Source organism: Anser anser, assembly GCF_964211835.1.
Source record: "Anser anser genome assembly, chromosome: 1".
Taxonomy (NCBI): Eukaryota; Metazoa; Chordata; class Aves; order Anseriformes; family Anatidae; genus Anser; species Anser anser.
The window spans coordinates 105,201,098-105,225,706 of NC_139720.1; the positions used below are offsets into that span (position 1 = coordinate 105,201,098).

Genomic DNA, 24,609 nt, shown 5'->3' on the forward strand with positions numbered 1-24,609 from the left:
AGGTTTGGAGGGAGTGGTAGTATCAGAGCTATAGATCATGAAATGTGTTGCGGCAGCCTGAGATACCAAATCTGATTGGAAATATTTTGCATGAATGTTCTCTATTTCTACCACATTTAAATAGTGGGGATGCAGGGAAGTGAAAGGATAGTAATTGTGCAAGGATCTCATAGGCCAGGGTAGACCAGCAAGTGTCAGTTCTTTCAACTTTGTTTTAAATTGTGCTTTTTACCATTGTCAGGTTTCCTCCAAGACCAGCAATCCCAAACCAGAGGAACTGTATGAACCGCTACGCACTGACTCAGGAAACATGATAAAAGACACTATGGTAATAGTTGTAGTTCTTAGTCAGGAAACTTAGTAAAAGTCTGTGATTAAGAGGTAAACTGTGCAGTAGTCTGAGATCTGAACAGTCTCAGACTGTGGTTGTAATGATTCTGGATCTTTTCCCTCCAAATACTGTGCCTGAATCCACCTCTAACAGTAAAATCCATAAAAAAAAGTCTTGTCCAGAAAGGACTATGGGGTAAAATGGGTTTTGCTGTGGTCAACTAGGTACTCAAATATTACATATCTGCCCTCAAGGGGTGGCTGGAATTGGATTCCTTTTGTAGAGAGCTATATTATTTAACTCCTCAATAATGTGTTGCACTGACCTTGATAGACCTGATTTTGCAGTCAGCTGTCAAGTAATGATTTTTGGTCACTGTTAACCTCGATTAGATTAGAGACACCAAGCTACTGTCTTCACTCAAGGGAATGAGTTCACTCAAGGGAATGGGCTCAGTTCTGTGGTGGCTTTTGGTAGTCTCCTGTGTTGGAGATTACAGAGCTTTCTGGGTGTTCGCTTCTAATACTTCTCAGATCTGTCTTATGAGGGATGGTCAATTGATTTGAGCTTGATGAGGTGAGACTTGCAACACTGAGCACGATGAGGTGAGACTGGAACAAGTGAGAACCCAAACAGTTTGCAGAAATGCTATCATCTGTCTTCACACTCTTCTTGTTTCTGGCTTGAATTGATTTATTTCTCACTTATTCTTTATACCGAGGGCATGGAGAATTCATCTTCCTGCTAATCAGGTGAGCTGTCTAAGTATTGCACTTTTCTCAATTTGATTCTGTCATAAGGACTTTATCTGTCTACCTTCTGTCCTGCACGTTTGAGTCGGAAACTGAGAAAAGACTTGGTTGCCACTGTTATTTCATTTTGCTGGCCTGAAATAAATTCTGAGGCCTCTTGAAACATTTTGGTTTAAAACACTTTCTCTGTAAAATATTACAAAAATTTTTATGAACAGGTGTGGTTGTTTTTTATTTATTTTTTGTTTGTTTTTGTTTTTACCATGGAGAAGCAATCCCCCTCTCCTCTACTCACTACTTTTCAGCAATGAAGTATTTAGGACAGAAATATTTGTTTCTTTGGGAGGGCTAAAAACTAGACAACATAAAGAAAAATATAGAACAAAATAAAAATGCCATTAATATTTTTTTTACAGAATTATAGAACCATTTTTTCACAGTTAGTAGTTCCTGTTAGTTTCATAAGTCCATTGAGCAGAGAGAAAAGTTCTCATCCTGAGTAATTTACAGGTTAAGTGGACTAAAAAGACCAAATATGGGAGAGTAAGATTATAATTCATATTTTGCATATAGAAAGTTGAATCACGAGAAAACAAGATGTGCTGACCCCTCCCCTTCCCAAAATCATATGGATAATTAATGCTCTGTTCATAGATGTCTTTGAATGCCTAACCAGACTTCTGAAAGAGTCCAGTGGCAGAGCTCAGGCTTCCTTCAGGCCTCCATCTGAAAAATGTATTTTGAAGAATTTAAAAACTGATTTTAAAAATTATCTGTAATGTTTCTGGGGAATAAGAAACCCTTCACAACGTTTTTCCTTTCCAGGATTTCCTACTGTAACTATTAGGAGATAAATCATTTCTGGAGAAATCTATTCTTAATCCAATACATAATGACTGAAATGCAGGTCCTTTGCAACAGGATGTTCTTGAGAAAGCAAAACTGTGTGAGGCCAGACGAGGAAACTCCAATGGGAACATTTGCCAGACCTGTGACAGAAGACAATTCTGACAGTGCAAGCCAGAAGGAAAGAAGGATATGTGAAAAAGTGTAAAACAAGCAAAAGGTTGAATGAAGCAGATCCCCAGGAACTTATACAGTGATGTCTGCTCAGAAACTTCCACAAAAAAAAAAAAAAAAAAAAAAGAGACCATGGAGTGGGAAAATAAAAACCCACAAATGCTGCCTTTTACATGTTGACCACCTGCCGAGTCCTATAGCAAAGATATTTCAAAAAGTATCCTTGGGCCCAATGGAACTTGTACATCCCCATGCTGCAGAGCAGCACCACATGAAATGTCCAAAAGCTGTGCTGTCCTATAAACTCAGGCACGTCGTATAGACATGCTGTCCTTGTGCTACTCTGAGGACTCATGCTGTGCCACTTTTCTTGGCATGAACTGTCCCCCTACCCCCCTTTTTTTCCTCCTGTTGAGGGAAACTATTAGTATAAACTTTGCACAAAGAAGATGTTAAAGAAGCCTGCAACACAATGCCTTCTGTAAAAGTTACCTCCTATGGAAACACCCATGTAAGACTTCATACTTCATTAGCCACCATGAAACACTCAGGTGAGGCAATCACAGTAAATGAACCAAAAAGCTTCAACTTCTATTAAATATCAGAGGACTCAAATATAGAAAGAGTCCTAAAAGTCTGCTGAAATTTGGAACACCCTTAGATACCAGACACAGTATCTGAGATGCCACATGGAAAAGCAATCAGGAGTGTGACTTTCTGTGGGCAAATGCAATTCCCCCTGTTCAAGCACATGAAAGCGGTACCTTGAAATGACTCCAAAGCTAGAGCAGTGTCATGAAATGGTCTTAAAATGGAGCCTAAATTCCTGTGTTAATACTGGTGGCCAATTGGTGTGAAATTTCATGTAAGTTTAGTTTTAATGCCCTCTGACATTTGTTTTGCAGTTTGGATTTTATTTTTTATTTTTTAGATTTTTTTCTTCTGTTAATACTCTCATAGAAAGTCTTTGAAATTAGATGCTGTGTGAAATTCAATCCTTTTTGTTTTAAAACTCACTGCTTATCCATATATATATAAATATATTTATTCATATATGCATATAGTCTATAAAAATAAATAAATAAATGACTAGAGTCCTGGATGCTAAGTTTTCCTGATTTAACAGCTTATTTAAAACTGAAATTAGATTTCCTTCCATTTCCAGCTATTATCCATGATGTAACTAAGCAACACCACCTTCATGTTATTGATGGGTCTGAGTGCACACAGATCTTGCTGACTGGGACGAGCATTGGTACACTCCCCTGTAACTGGTAAGTCCTGGATTACAACAGCAGTGGTTTTTTTGTTAGGGCTTGTGGCCCTGCTGTTAAAGAAGGGCTGATGTGGAGTTGCTTGGGGGTGTATTCCTCAGTGCAAGGTTCTTCTATCCACATCCATCTACATGCAGTTCTTATTCTTAAATGGTGAAAAAGTCATGGAAATTGCTGCCTAAAGCCTCACTAGAGGTAATCAGGCTGATGACAGCATGCAGTATACCCCATTTAGACATGTAAAGTCAGGGAAATAATAGCAGAGTTGACATTCTCTTCTCTTCTGTCATGCACAAGGAGCACATTTTGTCCCTCCTGCCACTGTTTCACATCGTTGCTCTTCATTCTTATCTCTGTCCCTTCTGACAAAATGTTTCCTTTTTTTCCCTTTAATGTCTCTTCCTCAAACACCTGTTTTCAAACCAGCATTTCTGCACCAGCCGTAGAAAAGTCAGAGGGGAAAAAAGCAACCTAACAAAAGTTTGCACATCAAATGAGGCAGAGTTAAGGATAACAGTGTCTGTGGAGTCATCATCTGGAGTCAGTGGTAGCATTCACAGGCTTAAAGCTCATCAGCTGCTTATGTACTGTGGAACGATATCCCAAATTCATCCCCGAGGATCTGCCTTGAAAGAGGGAGGGATGCAGATTCTCTTTTAAATATCAGTGGGATCCACAGAAGAGGTCGAGCTAAGACAAAAACATTCCCAGGATAAGGTCTATCTGTCTAAAACTTCTGACCTGAGTTTTCTAAGATGTATATTCACTAATGCAAAATTCCATGCAGGCTAAATGGATTTCAGTTAATTTTCTGCTATAAAAGCATTTCAATTTTAACAATAGCTGTCACTCCCAATATAATACAGAAATAGTTTAGTAATATAGGCCCTAAAACACCAGTCTGATAAATATTTATATTACTTATTTTAAGTTAAAAGCTTGGTTATGAATTGTTTTCATTCCAGCAGTGTAAACATCCTTCTAGAGTATGCAATGTAATGTTGAGATTGAAGTCACCCACCCTATTTGCCTGGTCTTATTTTATCAGCACAAAAATATTCTGTAGTGGATGCTGATAAAAGTATATTTTTTTACCACTTTCATTGTACAAATACTCTTCTTCTCTATACAGTGCAGAAGGGAAAAATATTGTTAGACATCTATGTCAAATGAATATTTGGTCAGCAAAAGAGTTTCATTTCTTTATTTGTCATATGTTACCCTAGTTTAAACTGAAATGTGGATAAATGAACATAAAACACAGGCTTTCTTTGCAAGGGGCATTTTCCTGTTCATAAGTGGATCTTGTGTATTGTTTAGTTAATGTTTTATGTTTATTCAATAATGAAAACTCAGCTTTATAAAATAAGAAAGAAAATCTATTTGAGGTGTGTGAAATGAAGTACATGCATAAATAGCCTCAGCTCTGAACTGATGAGCAGTAATAGATAAATAACTGTATAAAGTTTTTGGGCTGGACTCTCAGCCATATTCATGTGGTGAAAGGGAAGGATTTGAATGATGGCAGCAGAATGCAAGCCTCCCCAGTATCATCAAAGTCTGAAATGGCTGTAGAAATTCAAGCAGTCATTTAATAAAAACACCTCTTTTACTATGGAGGCTATAAATTATACAAGCCTGTCAAGTTACAGCTCTGCCTTTGTGCTCAGCACGATTGTAATGTTCTCAGTCCATAATTTAGAAAAGGATTAAAGTTCTCCAATGCTCTGCTGTTTTTACAATGTTTTGGTGATAATAAGATTACCTCAGCCTCCCTCTCTCATGTGAAAATGTCTCTAGAAAGACATACCATATATGAAGGTGGGGTTTTCTCACACACATGCATATATATGAGAGTGAGAAAATATATGACAGTGGTGCCTGGCACCAAACTCTTACAGAAGGGCTGGTGATGCCTCACTACTACTCATGGATGTTGAAGACCTGCACAAAGTGTATGGATTTGTTCTGTAGAAGTGCTGATAAGTCCTTAAGGTCATGTTAATAATGTTTCTGATTATTAAAAACAAAGTTTTATAGAAAACTTTGACAAAGCTTGCAAAGACTACAAAGCTTTAGATAACCTATTGTTTGGAAAGCCAAGTTTCCTTACTTATTGGGGCTCTAACAAGATAGGCCTCAGACAGAGAAAAACCTTATGACTGACGTGTGTCAGAAAGCTATAACAAAATGGTAAAATAGATTTTCTACACAGAATAACATTGTGTTTTTAAAAGCCTATTGCCAGTGGATGTTCTGGAGGTAGAAGAAAACGATACATGCTCTGCTGTGGATCTGTAAATTCCCTGTTTTCAGCAGAAGGAAGCTCTGATTTCTGTCGTCATTTGCCGCAGCATATCAGGTCTTTGGTCTGCCACTAGGCTTAGACTCCACACTGCTGCTTCTCCATTTCTGGATGCTGTATTTCTTAAGGTGTGTGGGTATCTTATTTTTGAAGGAAATAGAGAAATATTCCCCTGACAAGTTCTGTTTTTTAAAAGAAGGCACTGTGAAGCAACACAGAGATTAGGCAGGACTCTTGTGGAGGACAGATTAGACAGCGAAAGTGCTGGGGAGTTAGACAAAGATTCACGAAAGACAAAATTTGTCATACGTTGCTTCGGTATTACTCTGATTATCTCTACTGCATACCAGACATATTTAGGTTATGATTTCCATGCAAAAACTCATGTCAATACCTTTTACTTGAACTATTTGAGAAAAGGAGAGAATGCTGTGAGATATCAAAGCCCTAGTCCTCACCTACAGTCAGAGCCTACAGCCTGTATTATGTAGGAAAAATAAGGTCACAAAAAGACTCTTTCCATTCTTAAGATCCAGGACCAGGCAGCTCCCCTGCTGGGAGCTATTATTTCAGCTATCCCCTGTTTCAATGATTCCAGAAAGCAATTCTATTAGGAAGGCTTAACTGTCACCCATGAACATCTTGACTGTGCCTCTTTTTTCTGTCCACCCTGTAGCTGGGAGGAGAAACTGAACAACTCAACCACCTCTGGTGCCCAAGACCCTCCCTGGGCTAGATGAGAGGCAGTTTCACGCAGTACACTGTAGATAACTGTGACACCACTGAGCTGTTGGCATGTGTCACCTTGTCTTCAGAAACCACAGTTTATTTCTCTGGTGCACAACAGCCAGCTCCAGAGCTATGCAGTTGCCTGCTTCAGTTGTGCTGCCCTGATGTCTCTTTATATGCTCTTTCTCTGCAAGTGTAGAGAAAAATCTCTCTGCAGTAACACTGAGTTCTGCATTGGACCATGATGGAGTTGAGCAAGGTGGAAAGCCTGCCACCTAGAAAACTCTTTGGGGAGACGCTTCAGATACTACACATGTGCAAAGCTGGTTTTCATTGCTGAAAATGCCAGTGGTGTTTTCTATGAAAAAAGAAAAAGGGAAAAAAAAAAAAAAAGAAAAAAAGGAAAAAAAAAAAAGGAAGCCAGTGTTAACAGAGCTTAGTCTGGTGTTCCTGCTAAAACGGTCTCCCTTAAAGCAGTGGGAGATTTGCTGGATCAGGGAGACTATTTGTGTCAGTAAGTGTGCTAGAATCTGACCCGTTTGGTGTATCACTGAAGCTGGGAAACTGGAAGTAGCTGTGGAGAGACCTGGGAAGGAAATAGGGAGGGACTGCTCTAGGCAGGGCAGAAGCAGAAGAAGGTGCTTTCTATGCCAACTCTAGGAAGAACTGTCCTTCTAGATCCCCTTCCAGACTATAAGGATGGGGCATTGAACTGGCATCTGCCTTTCTGCTCTCCATTGTGTCTCTCTGCATGACTGTGTGCCCTGTGTCTGAAGCCACAGCTGCAGCCAGAGCAGGCTAGCTTGAGGTATGTTGAGTCAATACAGTAGCAAGCACACGAACAACAATGTGGGCTATCCCAGCGTGCTAAGGGCAGCTTTTAAGTTGACAGCCCATGGCAAAGTCCACAAAGTCCTTATATTCACTCCACTGTCACTGTAGCTAGCTGCTTCTAATTCCATCAGGCCGTGCTGCAGTCACACCTCATCATTTCCATGCAGTGTGACAGTGAAGCCTCAGGACTGACTGGACAAAGCCCTTTGAGATTTCAACTAGCTTTAGAATTAGTCCTGCTGTGAGCAAGGAGTTGGGCTCAGGATGCCCTGAGGTCCCTCGTCAGCTGAATTAGTCAGCGGCTCTAAGTTGGTGCAGGTTGTTCTAGCTCCTGCAAGGCTGTTTTCCACCCTGTGTCACCACTCCTGGAGTAGGCTGCTCTGGGGTTACTTGGTCAGTTAGAGCTTACAGCTATTGCTGCAGTGTATGCAACTCATGATTCCACGTGGAAAAGAAAACCTGCCTTATTCCTCCTTGTTATTCCTGCCCAAAAGTGTTTTCCTAAACTATAAGCTAGGAAAATATAAAAACTACTCAATTTTGTATGCTTCCTTGTCACTCCCCTCCTCCCCCGCTTCCCTTACCCCAAATCTCTTGAAAACTTTGTTCGGTCAGCCTCAGATTTCCTAAAAGAACATTCTACCCTGGGATAATATCATGACTGTGAAAGTTCAGGCTGATTATTTTTTGTCTAGAGGGAGAGTCAAAATTGGGCTTATAATGGAGGTCTTGTTTCAAACAACTATGAAAGAATTTAGCATTTATGACGTCAGTGGGGTGGCATGGGCGTGGAGTTGCATGCGAGCAGAGAGAAGCTGGGCTCTTCTCTGCACCAGTGGTTTTGTGAAGGAGTCTTTCACTGATGGAGGTTTATTCAAGCCCACCTAAACACATGTACATATTTATTTACTAAAGCAAACCAGATTGCAAATAGGACCAAAATCTGCATTTAAACATCCCTACAAGAAACCTCTCTATGACAAATTCTTTCTTCAGCCCTGCTTAAGAAAAAGCCTGGGAGAGTTTATTTTCCTCAGGCTTTACAACTCATTGTTTTCCACAAAAGCACCCCTCTGCTTTTCCAAGAGTAAGGATAATTCTGTGGCTAAAGCACATGACTAGGGCTTGGGGTTTTCTTCCCAGCTGTTGTGCAGACTTCTTGTGTGTCCTTGAGTAAATCTGATTAATCTCTCTGCACATCTGTAAAATGGATGCAATGCCCTTTGTTTCGCATTCAAAGGAGCTGATACTAGCCTTCTAGTCTTTTGCAAGACAACTGGGTAGAAATGGAAAGAAATATGGACTATTTTGTGTACAAGCACGTGTGCTAATTGAGCATACAGTTGAAAATCATCTACTAAAATGTATTTGATAGAGCAGCTTGTTACTTCTGCAGAAGTTTGGATGCAAAAACTGTTTCTAGAAAGCTTATGGGATTTTCTCCCCAGAGTGAAGAGTATAATGTTTTAATGTTTGAGTCTTTTTTTTTTGATGAAAACAAGAAAATCCAAAGTTACTTTGTCAATTTTATTAATTTATTTATTTAAGGGGGAAGTATTTCTTCTCAGCTATCTATTCTCAGCATGTACTATGAGAAAAGAAATGCCATGGTGACCAAATGCAGGTACTCCGAGGGCTGGGAAGTGATTGAAGAAATGAACATCCAGTCCCATCCCACCATGCTTGCACAGTAGGCAGATATTCAGGATTTGTTTTATCACCAGGGTCATTGTACAGCCCTGTACCTTACCATCCACTTTTGAACTCTGCTGTGGGGAGAGAGCTATTTCCACCTTCCGGTGATTGTCCATCATGCTCACCATACTTGTCCCATGAGTACTTCCCAAATATTGTCAGAGATGCTTTCAGGAAAATGTATCTACTACCACGTGCATTTTCTGGCTGAGAGCTGGAATTACAAATTTGTCAAAGGTGTTCCCAGATGTGTGGTGTCCTGCTAGAGGCAAGTCTGGCTTGAATTTGAAGAAACTATGTACATTAAAAAAGCAATATGGCATGAATGTATTCAACCCTCTGCCCTTTACACAGTATAAGTATAGCAATTCATTATGGGCAAGAGTTTTTAAATGGACTAGCGAACTTCTGTGTCTTGCTTCCAGCTGTTCATAATGTGATACCTCAGAGGGACTAGATTTTCTGTATGCTGCATGTTCATAGCTGAAACTGAATTTTTTCTGACAATGGAGCTCCTTTTGATTAATTCAAGATTAGGTTCTGAAAATAGTATCCAAAATTGCTAGCTGAATTACTTGGAAATTGAATATATATGATTAACATTTTTGAAATAATCTTCATGTTCAACTTATATATTTCCTTCAGATTCATTTAAAATCATTTTTATCAGTTGTTATGTGGTAGAAGATGTTAGTCAAGAATGGGGCCAGCTTAATCTCATCATGAGATTTAAAAGAAAATGTTTTAAAAATAATTTTTGAAAATGATAAACCACTTACAAAATTGCAAGTCTTAGAAAAGGTGTTTGCATTTTTGTGATAGTAAATTCCCATTAATTCTGAAAGACTATAATCTGCACCCAACACTTTAAAGCATAAGCATAAGAAATATTGCCAGAGCCAAAAGTTCAGACTACAAGTATTTACAGGAGTGGCTGAAAAATGAGATTTAGAAAGTAGTTCAAGTTATGTTCACATTTTTCAGTTTTCATTCATCTCTTGTTATGTTTTTGAGCTTTCTCATCAACAAGAGCTGAAGATTCACTTAAAAAAATACCAATGAGTTTCTTGTGTCACCATGTATATTCAGGAGCTCGACATTTTAGCAGAAGAGTAAGTATTGTGAAGTCATGATAAATCCCATGTGTTGGCTAAATTACCTTCACTGTAACGTGTAGCTATCTCTATTTCTAATGTTTTAACTCAGTGCTATACACAGATGGTCCTGTTTCTGCTGACAGTAATTAGACTTCTCATTGTCTTGTGCAGGAGGAAGAAGGGAACTTTTCAGGCATGCGTTTTATGAAAAAATCCCAATGGAAAAAATAATTCCCCATGGGTTAGATACTGGCTCAGAAGATTGTGTCTGTACTTTGAATTCACACAGGCTTCTTGTGTGATCTTGAGCAAACCTGTGAAGGTGACAGCATAACCCTGTGCCTGTGCTCCTTCACAGCACCTTTGGTAAGAGTGCAGGAGATGAAGATCGGTGGATCTGCCCCAGTGGACTGCCTGCGGACTGGTGGCTGGGAGTGGTGGAATGGGGCAGGGTTTGGGAAGAAACCTTTTACTAACCCCTTTGCAAAGTGCACCAGATACCATGGATACAGGGTGCACACGGTTCTGGGTGCAGGTTCACCCATTATCTTCTCTTTCCTCATTTCAGCACTGCAAAACTGAGTGGTGCTGGTATCCGCTTTGAGATACTATCAGCCTCCTTCAGCTCTGACCGTCCCCGTCTTCCAGTCATCTGCAGATTACACCACTTTGTTTCTTCTACCCTCTGCAGCTTCTGTTTCTCTACATTCCCAGGTCTTTGAGACAGTGTCCTAACTCCACTGGGTCTGCTCTGAGACTCTCTGGCACTATAGTTGCCAAAGACTTTTGAAATTATCTTGTCTGAGCTCCTTGATCATAGTGAAAAAGATGCCTTGTCCAGCAGTTCCTGTGTCAAGTCCTCACACCCAGAGGCTGAATTTGACTATGCCTGGAGGAGGGAAAGTAAGTCACCATGATTCAAAAACACCACGTTATATTGCATCCACCTCATGCCTGTGTGCATTGTTCTGGTGGATAACTCTCATTAGAGTGGGTAATTCACCCCGAGCCTAAATATATCTGCTTTCAAATATGACACCATCTGAGGTCTTGTTAGGTGAGAGCTGTGTGGTCCTTCCATGCAGACACTTAGAAATCTCTGCCTGGACACATCATCCAGGTAGAGTAAACAGGCTGAAGTCAAACAACTATTTTGCAAGGGTGAGTTCAAGGCACCGTGTTGCTGCATGTGGAGATGAGCTTTCTCGTCATGGAGCAGGGGGGTCAGAGGTGGACCTTTTTGTCCAGGGAAAGGGAGGACTAGAGAAAAGGGCTGAAGCTGGGCCAAAAAGGCAGGAGAGATGTATGTCCCAACACACTCGCAGCCGTGCCCTGCCATCTCCTGCAGCAGCAGTGGCAGCAGCCAGCTTGGCACAAGCTGAGCAGAGCTGGTGCTTCCTGTGGTTCGCTGCTCTCTTAGCTGGTAACTTCCTGCTCTGCCTATGGTGATAGCCAGCTCTGATCTCATTGCGTGTTTTGAGGACCACTGCAGATTTCTTTCTGAACCATTCTCAGCTTTCTAATGTCCTCTGTTTTAATAGGAACACTGCCTCCAATGGCAACAGATCTCTCCCTGTTCTCCCTTGTTGTTCTCCCACCTAAATCTCATTTATGAATTACTTCACCACTTGGGGGTTATGCTTTCCAGACGAAGCCCTGGCAGAAAACCTTCCTGTCTCAATTACACTCATACTTGTGTGCACACTGAGTCACATGCTTACAACATGAGTTGCTCATCGCTTCTGTTTTAAGCCCAGACCTGCAAAGTGTACCACACAAGCTGAGCCCTCTGCCTGGTTGGAGCCCCAGGGAGCCAGCTTGGGTGCTGTGCCAGTCCTGGGGCTTTTTTTTTTTTTTCCTGGGGAGCAGGATCAGAGGCTCAGTACAGCATTTAAAGCTTTACTTATTTTCATAGTTAGCAATTGCCAAGCCAATAATCTGTTTGTTTCTTTATCAAGCAGACTAATAAACGTTGCTGCGTTGCTAAATCTGTCTAAAGGGGAGAAATGGCCTTTAGTCTTATTCAACATCTTATGATTATATCAGCCTGTCTTAACCCAGCCAAGTATATTTACATGAAATAATGGAATGAGTTTTGCAAAGTTCTTTCCCCCTTTTTTTATTGTAAGTGACTGTCTAGCCAAGTTCATTTCCTCTCCTGTCTGAGCTCCTCTCTGAAATATATTATCCCACTTATTAAAAGCCAATAGCACTGTGCTTTGCTTTTCTTCCACCCTCTCAGAAGAAGGGGCATGCAGGGGATGCTTGGATTAAGTGAGTGGGGCACCCCAGAGCTGGGATTCCTTATGAATGAGCTCACATCCTCTCTCTGTATGATAAGAGGAATGCCGTTTGCATCCCAGAGCTGACTGCATAAACATATACACACTGGATGGGCGAGCATTTAGCCTGAGCATAAACTGCAATTTCCAAACAAAGATCTGACTGACAAGGGATCATCTGCCATCCCTCTGTACAGTCAAACCACAGGGACTGCTCGGTAGCAGTCTGGTTGGTCCCGGTGAAATCCATCCCTGCTATGAGGGGGAGGGGGAGGAAGGGAGAAGGGGAGGGAAAGATGACAGATCCCTGTTTGCATTCTTCAGAGAGAGCAGCTGCAATTGTCTTACTACAGTATGTCAACATGAAATTATGACAAATCAGGCGGGGATGTACTAGCAGTTGAAAACAGTAAGGAGGAAAGCAAAGTAGAGGCAAGTTAGGAAGAATGAACTATACCTAAAACTCCGGCAGCCTATGCCATCCTGGTGGAAAATGACTTTGACAATATAATAGGACTGAAGACTGTAGGTATACCTGGACATGGCTGAAGGACCGTATGCAAAGTTTTCAGGTTGGTTTAAATCTGCCTTTAAAATTCTTCTTCTTTTTTTTTTTTTTTTTAGCAAATTCCATAGGAACCTTTCAAAAGTTGATCTGAGAGTACTTGGAAAGGCTAGTCCGTCACCTTTTCCTGTGCATGGGACACAGCTGGGATCACCACAGATCCAGCTGAGCACCCAGCACTCCCACACAGCCTGTGATGCCAGGCTCTGACCTTTGCACAGGTAAGGAAACTTTCCCTGGCCTCCCTGGATATCTGCATGCAGTCTCTAGAATGAAGAAAAAAGAAACGGGATTTCCTACTCTTGGCCTCCTTTTTTTTTTTTTTTTTTTGTATTAAAACTGTTATTGTTTGATAGCAAAAGGAGAACTAGCAGGAGAAAGGCTTCAACTTCCTGCTTGCCGCCTCCTTTCTATCTAACAGAAGTCCTTGAAATGAGATGCAATGAATGTTTCCTTTATTAAAAACCGAGCCTTCTCCAGCCCACACAGTTTCACAACACTTGATAGAATGCACATTTTTCCAGTGTCTTTTTTTAACAATGTCCAACAATAGAAAAAGTCAGTAATGGGGCCGTATTCAGCATTAGTGTAATTGGGAGCAGCTCTCTCTGATCTCAATAGGAGGTGCGCTCACTTTCAACAGAACCAGATTTGCTCACTCATGGACACCTCATGTTAAGGATAGTCACTGATCTCTGCTGAGAGCAGCTTATAAACTTCCCCAGACTTGCAAGTCTATTGGTTTAGCACTAGTCTGCAAAATAAAGAAGGAAAAAGGCAGCAAATGCAGGCTTTTAAACTAAAAGCTGGCTTTATTCTCCTCCACCCAGGCTCTGCTACCTCTCTGCCTGCTGCAGCTGGCTGGCACCTCTGAGGAAGCTGCCACGTCACACCTCGCTGGAGTCGGGGAGAGCGTGGTGGGTTTGCTCTGGAGGGTGGAGGGTGCATGAAAATATTTTCTGTGGTTTCAGTTTGCATGTCTGCATGGAAAACTCTAGTGAAATGTAATAGGTATGAAACCAGGAGGGTCCACAGAAATATGTGTGGAGAGATTTCAAGGAAACCAGTGCAAAAACCCCAAAACCTTTTCAGAGGAAGGAATATTCCCAGTAAACTTTCAAAATCTGTAATATTTTTTTCTATTAAATTCCATGGGAGTTTTCCATAGGGCTGATTCCAACCTCCCCTCTTTCAGGCTCCAAGGTTTACACTTTAATGAGCTGAAAGGGCTTTGCTCTGTGCTCACTTACATTGCATCTGTCATCAGTGGCGTTTCTGTAGCTGCGCTGAGACAGTTCTGTGCTTGCACCACTGTTCTGAGGTAGCGTGAGGTCCCCGCTCACGGAGGAGTATCTGAGTGAAGGAGATGCCTTTCACCTAATTTAGTCTTTAAAACCTCAAGTAATATGACAAACGTATCCTGCAAGAGCATATCCTTCCTGTTGGGTTTGCTTCCGGACACACAGAGCCTTGATGTAACAGCGTGCACCCGTTTTGCCATTCCATCCCTGACACCCACAGCCACCTCTTCCCCGGGGATTATAGAACCGATGCCACCAGTGCCATGGATAGAGAGGGAGCCCCATCCTGACCCGCAGCTTGGTGCCAGGGCTACTCTGGCCTGAGTAGCCTAGTACAGCTGCTCTGTCCGAGGGGGTTGTGTTGGTGCCCCTGAAATCAAAGCAATACCACATTTATCATTAGCTATCCCTTTCTAAAAGGCTCAATGAATCTGATTTCTTTCTTTGAATGTCTTGAATATTGTTCCCATATCGCTCATTCACGGACAAAAACACTGGGATGCCAGGCATTACAAAGCACATGAGACCAAAGGTTAGCATGAAGTCCCCTGACTAGAGATGGGACAGGTCTGCAGGGCTATGAGAGAGTATGGAGCAGGCTCTTGGTGGCACACAGGCACATGTAGGGCTGGGACTGCCCAGAATTGGTGTGTAGCTCTTCCTGCCTGTTGCACATGACCTCATGATGCTAAAGCATTGCATGACGTGAGATTTTCCTCCAAGAGAGGGATTTAAGGTGTGATGAGGTGGTGGTGAAGATCAGAACTTGTTTCTCACACATCCTCTCCTTGTGAAATTTTGCTGCGGTTTTCCCACTGGTGGGGAAATTCCCCTACCACTAATATTAGCCTCTCAACCTTTTTGACAAGTAATAGCAGAAAGCCATTGTCCATACTCTGTGCCTTTCTGTATGAAATTTTTATTTCTTCCCCAACCAGATAGCTTAATTGTATTTCTTTTTATTCCTCCTTTATTCATAGTATCAATTGATACAGACTTCTCAGGCTGTTTTCTTGTGAATCTAGTGTGAATGTAGATTTATTCTTCCTCATGTAGTCTTAAACTTGAAGGCTGCAGTTCCATGCTGTGTTATCGCTCCTTTGTATTGTTCTCACTGTTTGAAGGGAAGAGGACTGGGGGTGGATCTTTAGCAAAATATATCTTCCTGGCCTGGGTGAGGCACAAACACAAATGGATGCTAGGCAGCTCAGCAGAAGGATTGGAAGAGGGGTAAGTTCAGGAAGGCAGGCAGGGTGAAATGATCACATAGATCTCATCTCAAAACACTCTACAAAGGAGCAGGGTCAGCATTGTCTTCAAAAGTTCAAGACTCCTTAGTTTGACCTAATGTTCTACCTGCTTGGCTGTCACAAACTGTGTGAATACAAAGGTTATTCTACGCATCTCAGCTCCCAGGACTATTCCTTTATTTTACTCTGAAGATTAGGCTGATGATTTAATGTAAAATTACACAAGGCAAAAGACAAAATCCACACACCCCACCTACTCTCCCCCCACCCTCCACCCCACTGTGTGCCCTAATTCTCAAACTTTCTTCCTCCATGTGATTTCATTCTAGCCTTGGGAATCTCCAGTCTTTGCTGTGTAGGCCCCAGGATCACAAGGGCAAGTCATGGTACTTCTGCTGTAAATTCATTCTGCACTCATGGTAAATCGTTCCAGGGAGCGTGCAGGCAGAGAACAACTACACTGTGGATGTGCAGTAGTTTGTTAAGGGCTGCGACATTTTCCATCTCCAGGTGAGCCTTCCTCGGCAGTGAACAAGATGAAGGGGCAACATGGCCATGAAGACTAGAGACCAAGCAGAACAGAAGTCTCAGACAACCTGCAAAGTATGTACTTGAGACAGTCCCATCAAACTGAGTGTAGGAACACTGTGGTGTCACCCGCTCTTGATGTTTGGGAATTGAAGCACAGGTGCACTAAATGACTTGATCAGACACAGAAAGCCTGCCAAGGACCCAGAAGCTGCACTTGTTTCAGAAGTCTTTGTCCAGTGCTTTACCGTAAGACCAAAATCTTACGGTACCAATGTTTTTCTCAGAACAGTTTTCCCAGGGTCTCATATTTAGTGCTACTAACTTTTACCGTAATGAAATTGGTTTAAAGGTAATAATTTTTATTCTGAAAGTTTGATGGCAGCAGAGGGGAAGCCCTGCACATATGTAGGTGAAGGGAAGAAATGAGAATGTCTAACCAGAGGATGAGCAGAATAGGTGTTTCATTTGCAATAGTTTCAGTTTTGCTTAATAATGTTAACTCCCTTTGATGTGCATTTCAGTTGCAAGCAATGAGTGCATCAGTGCCTTTTACTTTCAGTTTGAATCACAAGAAATTTTAATCTGCTTGCAGTCTAACAAGGCACTTACCCACTTTATACCACAGCCTTGTGAGCAAGCTCCTAATATCTAATGATACCCAATTATTCTCCTCCTTCCCAAATGGGGGTATGGAATATTATTATCAAAATCCATGCATATTTCTAATGCTTTATTTTTGATGTTTGTAGAATAGCAGAAGTCACAAAATAAATTTGAAATTGGAGAGGTGCGTGGTGGATCATAATGCATTTAACACATAATAACAAAAGTAGAGTAAATGTGTGGATGTTTCTATGAGGCAGTATTGTATTTACAGCAGCAGTTGATAATTTATGAAGAGGAATTACCCTTCCTTCCCTATTGGTAGATCTGGTGGAATAAAAATGTGATGATAATGGTAACAATGATGATGATGATGATTATGATGATGATGATGATAATGTTGATGATAATAATAATAATAAATGATTTTTTAAATTAGTCTGCTTGCTGCTAAGCTATTGTCCCCTTGTTAGTGCATTTTTAGAAACCTGCAATGAGTAGGACAAGTTACTGGAAAGCTATTGAAAGATTTCAAGGATGCCTTAAACAGGAATTTGTGTTTCTCCCAGAGTTTACAAATCTTTTCCTGTGCTGTCCTTTTCACTAAATAAGTCCCACTGGAGTTGTCTGAACAAGCCACATGAGGCAGGCCCATTTATATATATAAAGCTGCGCAAGGTAGGAGAATACACATGCAGGTAGGTAGTTCTTTTTCTTGCTCTCTTCTTCAGGATCCTTAATATTACAGACTATCAGATTTGTTTCTTTTTGTTTTGTTTTACCTTGGTGAATTCTGGTGTTGCACCAAAACCTGAAACCTCTGAGCTGTAAGCAGTCAACACCAAATGAGAAAATCTCACGCACTGCTTTCCTTCTGATGGGGCATGCTCTGGGGCTTGACTTGGTCTATTACTGTACAGTGCTTTAGTGAGTCACTTGGTGTACCACAGGTTGTCCTGACAGCCACAAGTAAGAGGACCCCAGAAGGCTGAAGCGAGTGACTTGTGCTGCTTTCTAGTCAGCAGGAGAGCTCAGAGAAAAATCTCAAGTTTCCTTCATCTCATTATGAAAGGCCAGTATCAAAAAGAAGGGTGGTCACACGGCAGTCGCCAATCTTCATGTGTCTGAGTGGAGATGCAAAGATATTTATCTTCCTAATTACCTGTATATCTTTGGAAAAGTTACTTAATGACCTTGTGACCTAGTTTCCTCATCTGTGAAATGAAAGAAGAATAAGTACTATCCTTTGTGAGACACACTGTCGGTGAATCACTGTTCCAGTTTTCCTTTCCAGACCTCTCAACCAATCTCTCTTTTCCTGCCCATCCACTTCTAGAGCTTCCTTCAAGATTTGATGTCCCAATCCTAAATCAATACTGATTCACAACTCTCCTTTTGCCTCTCCATTATATCCAGAGCTCTTGCACAGGTAAAAGCCCAACTTAGTCAGGTGGCGAAGAGATAAGACAGTGAAAGCAAGGTCTTATCTGCTAACAGCACTTAAAACTACTGTTCAGTGCCTGATCAGGAGTTTCCACATGAACAGAGAGTAGGCATCTTACCTCTGGCTGCCCCTAGATGCTCACAGCACTTTTATGCCACATTTCCACATGGTGAGATCTCTTCTGGTCACCTGTGGTACCTTCCTGTTCCTGTGAGACATCACAGCAGCACAAGGGGATAGTGCCACCATGAATGGGGAAGGGCTGAAAGGAAAAGTTAACTGTACTCTTACAGGATGGAGAAGATCAGTTTCTGATCTACTTTTTAATTCTTTCAAAGTTCCAAAAACCTTAATCAGCAGCGACAACAAAATCTGCACTCAGTTTCCAGTTTCTATAGTCTCTGTGATAACCTGATTATTTTATTTTTCTCACTTGCAGCTGCTTCTCTGCACCTTCTCTAGAGGAAGCACTGTCACTTGTCTTTTTCTGGACCAGGATTCTGGTGCTTTGTGTCTCCATTTGGTCCATACTGAAGGCAATTTACCTGACATGCTGAGGTGGGTCAATCACCTTTGAGAAGAGCAGAAGTGGGGCCTCCTGGTCTTCTTTCCTTCATTCTTCCTAGGAGGCTGTGGCATTGCTTTTAAAAAGAGTAATGTAAGTGAAAAAATGTATGTGGAAAGAATGTGCTTCAAAAAGAGAAAAGGAGAAGAGCTTCTCATTTTTCCTGAATGAATAGCAAAAATACCTTGTTTCTTCAAAAGGACACCATTCCAACCAAAAAAATCTCACAATCTTTGTGTACTTTGTAGTACAAACACCAAGATATTTGGGAGAAAGTATTTCTTTTTTTTTTCTTTTTTTTTTTTTTTCCTAGTTCAATAGTGCTACATGATGGAGTTAACTTTGTTGAGTTTTGCATGGCCTTCTTTCTAATCATCAGCCCTTTGAGAAATGTGGAGGAGGGGCCAGTCCCTTCTCAGCAGTTATGGGAAATGAAGACCGATTAAATCATAGGCTTTGCCCTGTCAGTAAAAATGTAAAAATGTCAAACATGAAAAAAAGTATTTCCATATTGGGTGATGTGTTTTTTTATTCATTTTTTTTTCTCAGCTACAATTGCTCTAGCAGTATAAGAACGCAGCACAAGGTTTAGATTAGTCAAGCACATTTTTGCGCTATGTATATAATAACAAAAAAAACAGACCTGCCAACCCACCCCCAGGCCTTGAATTTTTGGTAGATTTTCTAGTAAAGTTCGCTTTAGTGTCCTTAGGGGAGTCTTCAAGGGTGGACCAATGAAGACATGCCTCTTGTTCCATTTGCATTTGTACATCTTGAGCTCCATTGCAGTACCCTCTGTCTGAAATTTGTTCTATCAGTGTTCCACCCAGCGTGAGTAAGGACAGCCCCAATTACCCCTGCCCTGGAGTAGCTCAGTTCCCCTCTGTCACGGCAGCTTTTCTTGTTGGTGGGATGCCACATTAGCAACCTGATCCCACCACCCTCCCTGCCGCACAGCCTAAGAAGCCATGCCTCTAGCTGCAGAGGGGACTGATTCTGATCCCCTTAATGCATTACTCATTGACTTTGTTGGCCTCAAATGTCTGAGTAAGACCCTGAACATGGCATGACAATGTCTCTCTCCTATATTTATCCTCCAAAAAATAAGAAGTCAGCTCTTAAATAAATGTTGAGAGAAGTCCGTAGGGCAGTGGAAAACATGGATGATGCACCTCCTGGATGATGCACCTACAGAGTCAGCCCAACCTATAATAGGCTTTTGAGGTCGGTAGTAGAAATTTACCTCTGGAAGGAGTGGTTTCATTGCATTGACCATAGAAGGTCGCTAAAAACCCATTTTGGATGCATTACTTAGATTTTAGCTGAAGACAGGAGAGATGAATCTTGCACATATAAAACATACTATATAATATAAAACATATAAATTATGTAACACATAATACATAATATATTATATAATATATAATGTAATATATAATATGTATTATACATTTTATAATATATAATGTGTATGTGTATAATATATACTATAAAATGTATAATGTGTAATATATAATATATCAAATAGGAAATAGGAAAGAATTGGAAAATAGGAAATAGAAAGTAGAAAATATATTTAAGTGACTTTATAAGCACAAGGATGGCAGATTCTGGAGTGGGAGGGGGGGTGAGAGTGTGCTGGGTTGAAGAGGCTTCGACCAGCTAGAAGAGCATTTTCCATATGTCAGACCAGAGGCTGCCAGCTTTGCTAATGCTGAATGATACCTTTCCCCATGATTAGTCCCATTGATTTTATCAGGTCTGCTCATAGAGAGCTAGATCATACCGTGGTGCTTCAGCCCCAGGAAAGGAGCCACACACTGTTGAGCTACCGCTGGGACAGACCTGTCTCCTTGCTGCTTTGGGAAGGGAGCAAACCATGACGGGTCTGTAGCTGGCACAGCACGTGCTTCCTGCTGCCAGATGCCTTGGGAAAGGAAATGAGAGATCCATCGAGTTCACCTTCTTCCCACTTGGGCTAAGGAAAGGGCATAGGCGGCAGAGGCTATTATTCTCCTGTGTGTGAGAAGCAAGACACGGGACACGCAATGGCCCCTTACTTCTTGCATTGGCATGCTGGCCATGATCTGGCCCAAAGTGAGGTGCTACTCTGCATGAAAAAGGGGCAGAGCCTGGCTCTCAGTGACCAGAAGGCTTTACATGGCCCAGAGCATGAGGTCAGTACAAGCTCCTTGAAGAAAGGTGTAGCAACAATGCATCCCGTGCATTTACTGGTGAACACAAAAGCCATTAGGGGGAAGGGGGGGGTGAGGGGGGGGGAAGAGAGCGGGGGGTAGAGAAACCGAAAAGGAAAAGAAAAAGGCATGTGTTTATTCTCAGGGCAGAAAGAGTGTATGTGCCATCGAGCACCCACTGAAAGGCAAATAATTGGTTTGTCACAATGCACCATTCGCTGGGGGTTTCGGATCTACTATGATATTATGGCTGACGGCTCAGAGACCTTTTCTTGACTACCAATGTAATTGGTATGGCTGGATGCTTTTGACTGAGTTTTAGGCGCTCCTGGTAAATCTGCTGAATGATTTTGCAGGACCTTGTGCAGGCAAAGTCCCCATATAACTCACTGACCTGCCCCTCTGGCTTGCTTGTCATGCAATTTACAATAACTAGCACTGTCCTTGTAACTCTAAGGTAAGAAGTGAAAACCCTTTCTTTTTCCCCTAATTGTTCTACTGGTTTTACAGTTACCAAGCTGTAAAGCACCTCATCACTCTTGTTAATTCTTTCTTCCTTTTGAGCTGCCAGTTAGTAATCAATTATTACCCTTGTCATTCATGCTGCAGCACAGCAGCTGGTCACAAGAAGCCTCTGTTTCATTGGGCTGGAGCCAATCAAGTCCCTCCAGCTGTCCCTTGCTGCTCTGAATCATAATGTACAGTACTTGTTGCTTTACAAGTTCCTTTACCAGACTGCTTTTTTTTTTTTAAAAAAAAAAAAAAAGGAAAAAGAAATAAAGTTTTAGCTCCCAGTTCTACCCTCACAGTACATCTGGCTGCTAGATGTTGAAGTAAACTCCCTAATGCTGCATTTTTATGAGGGGTGGGGGGAATACTCTATGTTAACACAACAGATATTTTTGTCATATTTTCCATTTTATGAGATGACTGCATTGATATAAAGACTGCTGACAGATCAAAGGATTCACTGGTAAAATGATATGAAAGGCAGAGACATTAGCATCCATCAAGGTCCTGTTAGGATTTGCAGAACAGGGGTTCTGGGCCTCCCAAGTAAAACCTAGCAGGAAGGTCTGCGAGCCTGCATAGCAAATGAAAAGAAAACAAGAGAGGGCACACAGAATATTGGAGGAGGTAGTGACCCACAAAATGGTAGCAATTCGAGCTGCAAGGCACTCTGATTGAATTGCAGCGGAGGCAAACACTCTCAGGCTTGCTGTTCTTGTTATGGAGCAATACACAGTTCAGCATCGTACTCTGAGCCATCAGCTAGCCTTTCAGATGACTTTAATTCAAAGAGGGAAACAACGGTACCATCACTTTCCTGGTTGTCTTTGTTCCCAGTTCCCACTGACTGACTAAAGGTTGCTGAGACAAGAAATCTTGCAAAAATACCCAGCCAATATGTCAAATATCAAGGGAGAAGTGGCTGGCTTTGGAGAATCGATACTATCATCCTGTAGCATACGTTCCTCTCTGTCTAATTTAATCAAAAGGAAGAAACAGATTTCACAACTCCGCTACTGATGTGGGTATTTTCATTGGCTTCAGTGGAGCAAGTCACAGGAATAGAAGTTTGGGAAACATCTTTTCCAGCAACTTCTTTTGCTCTCTGATATGCCCCAAGCAATCAATTTCATGGGAGTATTAAGTGACAAATTAAAGAATGGTCTAACCCCCACCAATTACATCCTGTTGCTACAAGAATTTTGCTCTTCCTGCACCCCCCCCCCCCCTTCCCCATTATTTAGGAACCCAGTTAGTGTTAACTATACAACAGCCATCAATGATATTATCTAAAAGTGTCTAGTTTTTATTGCTGTTGCAGCTCATACCAATAGAATCATCTCTGCTAAACTGAGCACAAAAAAACCTTTACAAGAGCACTGCACACATCATACAGTGCATATTTGCTATGGTGCTGGTAATAGCCAAAGAGGGCATTATTAGCTATAGCTGTTGACAAGTCAAAAGGGATGAAATGCAGTCACGCACGTTGCATGTGAGAAGACCTACTGCTTTCATTTGTCAGTTGTTTGTGCCCAAGTGCATGGATGGTGGTGGTGCCCCAGTGTCCTTTTTACTGATGTACTAGTCTCAGAAGAGCTAAAATCATGTGATACAGTGCAGTGCAGAAGAATCCCACAACTTAAGTCAGCATGGGTGTCAGGCCTGGTACAGACCATACACCTTACCCTCCTCTTCAGTTTTATTGGCCCTGCTCAGAGGACTGGATTTCTTTGATAGGAAGGTTGTGTGAGCCTGGGCTGAGCACCGCACTGTAGAAGGTAGATTGCTTTGGATATCCTGACCGCCTTGCAGGCTGGTTTGATTATCTCCATATGGCCTAGTATAGTGCTGTGTAGATGGCCCTTTTGAAAGGCAGTGTGTTTTGTCATTGTGCACTTCAGGGATGGAATTAATTTTTGGTAAAGGGCCAGCACCAGGTTATGCTCTGCTGATGTCTTCCTTGTTTGTGATCTGTACTTTGCTTGGGCATGGAGGTCTGCTGATGTGTGGTACTGTTTAGCTGGCTTGAAGCTGTGAGGCCTACTGACTTTCAAGGAAAAGAGGAGCTCAAGTGGAGTGAGTAGTCCCCTTCAAACAACAAAGTTTTCAAAGGAAGGACAATTTCTGACGTATGAAATGATCTCATGAAGAGGTCCCAAAAGGCCTGGTAGAAAAGAGAGATTTGCAGAACTGTCACATAAACTCTTCACAAAGAGCTAAATTCCCCCCAAATGAGTGTCCTTTTCCATGCAAATGGTTGAGAGTCTGGAGCCGTTGAAATCCTCTAGGCACAGAGCTCATACAGATTTTCACTGACAATCGATTCCAAGGATCTTCCAAGATTCCTGGCCTCCCAAAATCTTCTCTGAGGATGTGCTAATAGAATTAGTCTTCAAAATCTGTGAGAAATACAATGTGATGAGAGAAAGTGGGAGAACTGCATGGTTCTGACTTTCCATATTGTCCTAGAAGAACTACTGATAGGACTCCTTGACATCCATCACTGGAGACATGCCAAATTGCCACTATGTATTTGATTTCTCTCTTACCTATCAAACAACAACAACAACAACAAAAAGTAGTGAAACAGAGCAATTGCAAAAATATATTTTGGAGTTACACACACGTTGAAAGATAAAATGTAAGCATTTACTTCTGTTTTTGATGTCTTGAAATTACAAAAACAAAACTCCTTTTAAAGGAGAAAAATTAGTTGTTGTTCCAGTACGGAAGAGGTTTGATCTTATTAAAACATTTCTTTTAATTCTGTGTGGGTTTTGGCATGGCAACATTGTCAAACTGGCAAGTTTCAGTGGAAAATTTAAATTTTGATGAAATGACACCTTTTGAGATAAAAATATGCTGCTGGAAATTTTTTTGCTAGCTCTGCTCAGAAACTAGGTCTTTACCTCTGGCTTTTCTACAGACATCTTGAAAACTTGTAGGAAGACACAAATTTTGCCTATGGTAAAAGGTAAAAATGTGGTAAAATATGGAAAAGGCAAAAATGTTATCGTAGGAGGTCCATCACCTCGCATCATATTTAGCATTCTCCTATTGCTGTGTGCTTGTGCACATATGCGTTTGTTTAATGGCTATTTTAACTGATCAGTCATGGTGAATTTCATCTTTCTATGACACATAAACTTTTTGTAATGCAAAGTAAAAAGTATTATGTAATTATAATATAATATGGTGTGATGTAATATAATATAACATGAGCTAGCTGTGTAGGCTTCTCCAACAGAGAGAAACATGGGTTTCTTGAGAATTCTAGTGTTCTGATCTGTCTTACCTTGTTCTGAACGAAAAGTTATCTCCAT

The 24,609-nt window shown here is 41.4% G+C and overlaps 1 protein-coding gene across 8 annotated transcripts in view; it reads left to right on the plus strand.

The window, feature by feature from the left end:
- The window catches only part of LOC310903237 (uncharacterized protein), a 55,032-nt gene that overhangs the window by 21,685 nt on the left and 8,738 nt on the right, over nt 1-24,609 (plus strand). The window contains exons 5-13 of one of the 8 annotated variants that reach the window (XR_014587362.1): nt 242-328; nt 1,053-1,083; nt 1,909-2,654; nt 3,269-3,377; nt 10,209-10,940; nt 12,944-13,105; nt 13,715-13,801; nt 15,765-15,854; nt 15,946-16,038. Coding sequence is in view for 1 of the 8 variants with exons in the window: in XM_083846015.1 (XP_083702141.1) it covers nt 12,877-12,891; nt 13,715-13,801; nt 18,453-18,571; nt 18,892-19,024 (354 nt within the window). In the remaining 7 variants the exon portion in view is untranslated. The other 7 variants (XR_014587361.1, XR_014587363.1, XR_014587364.1 and 4 more) reach the window with 7 other exon arrangements.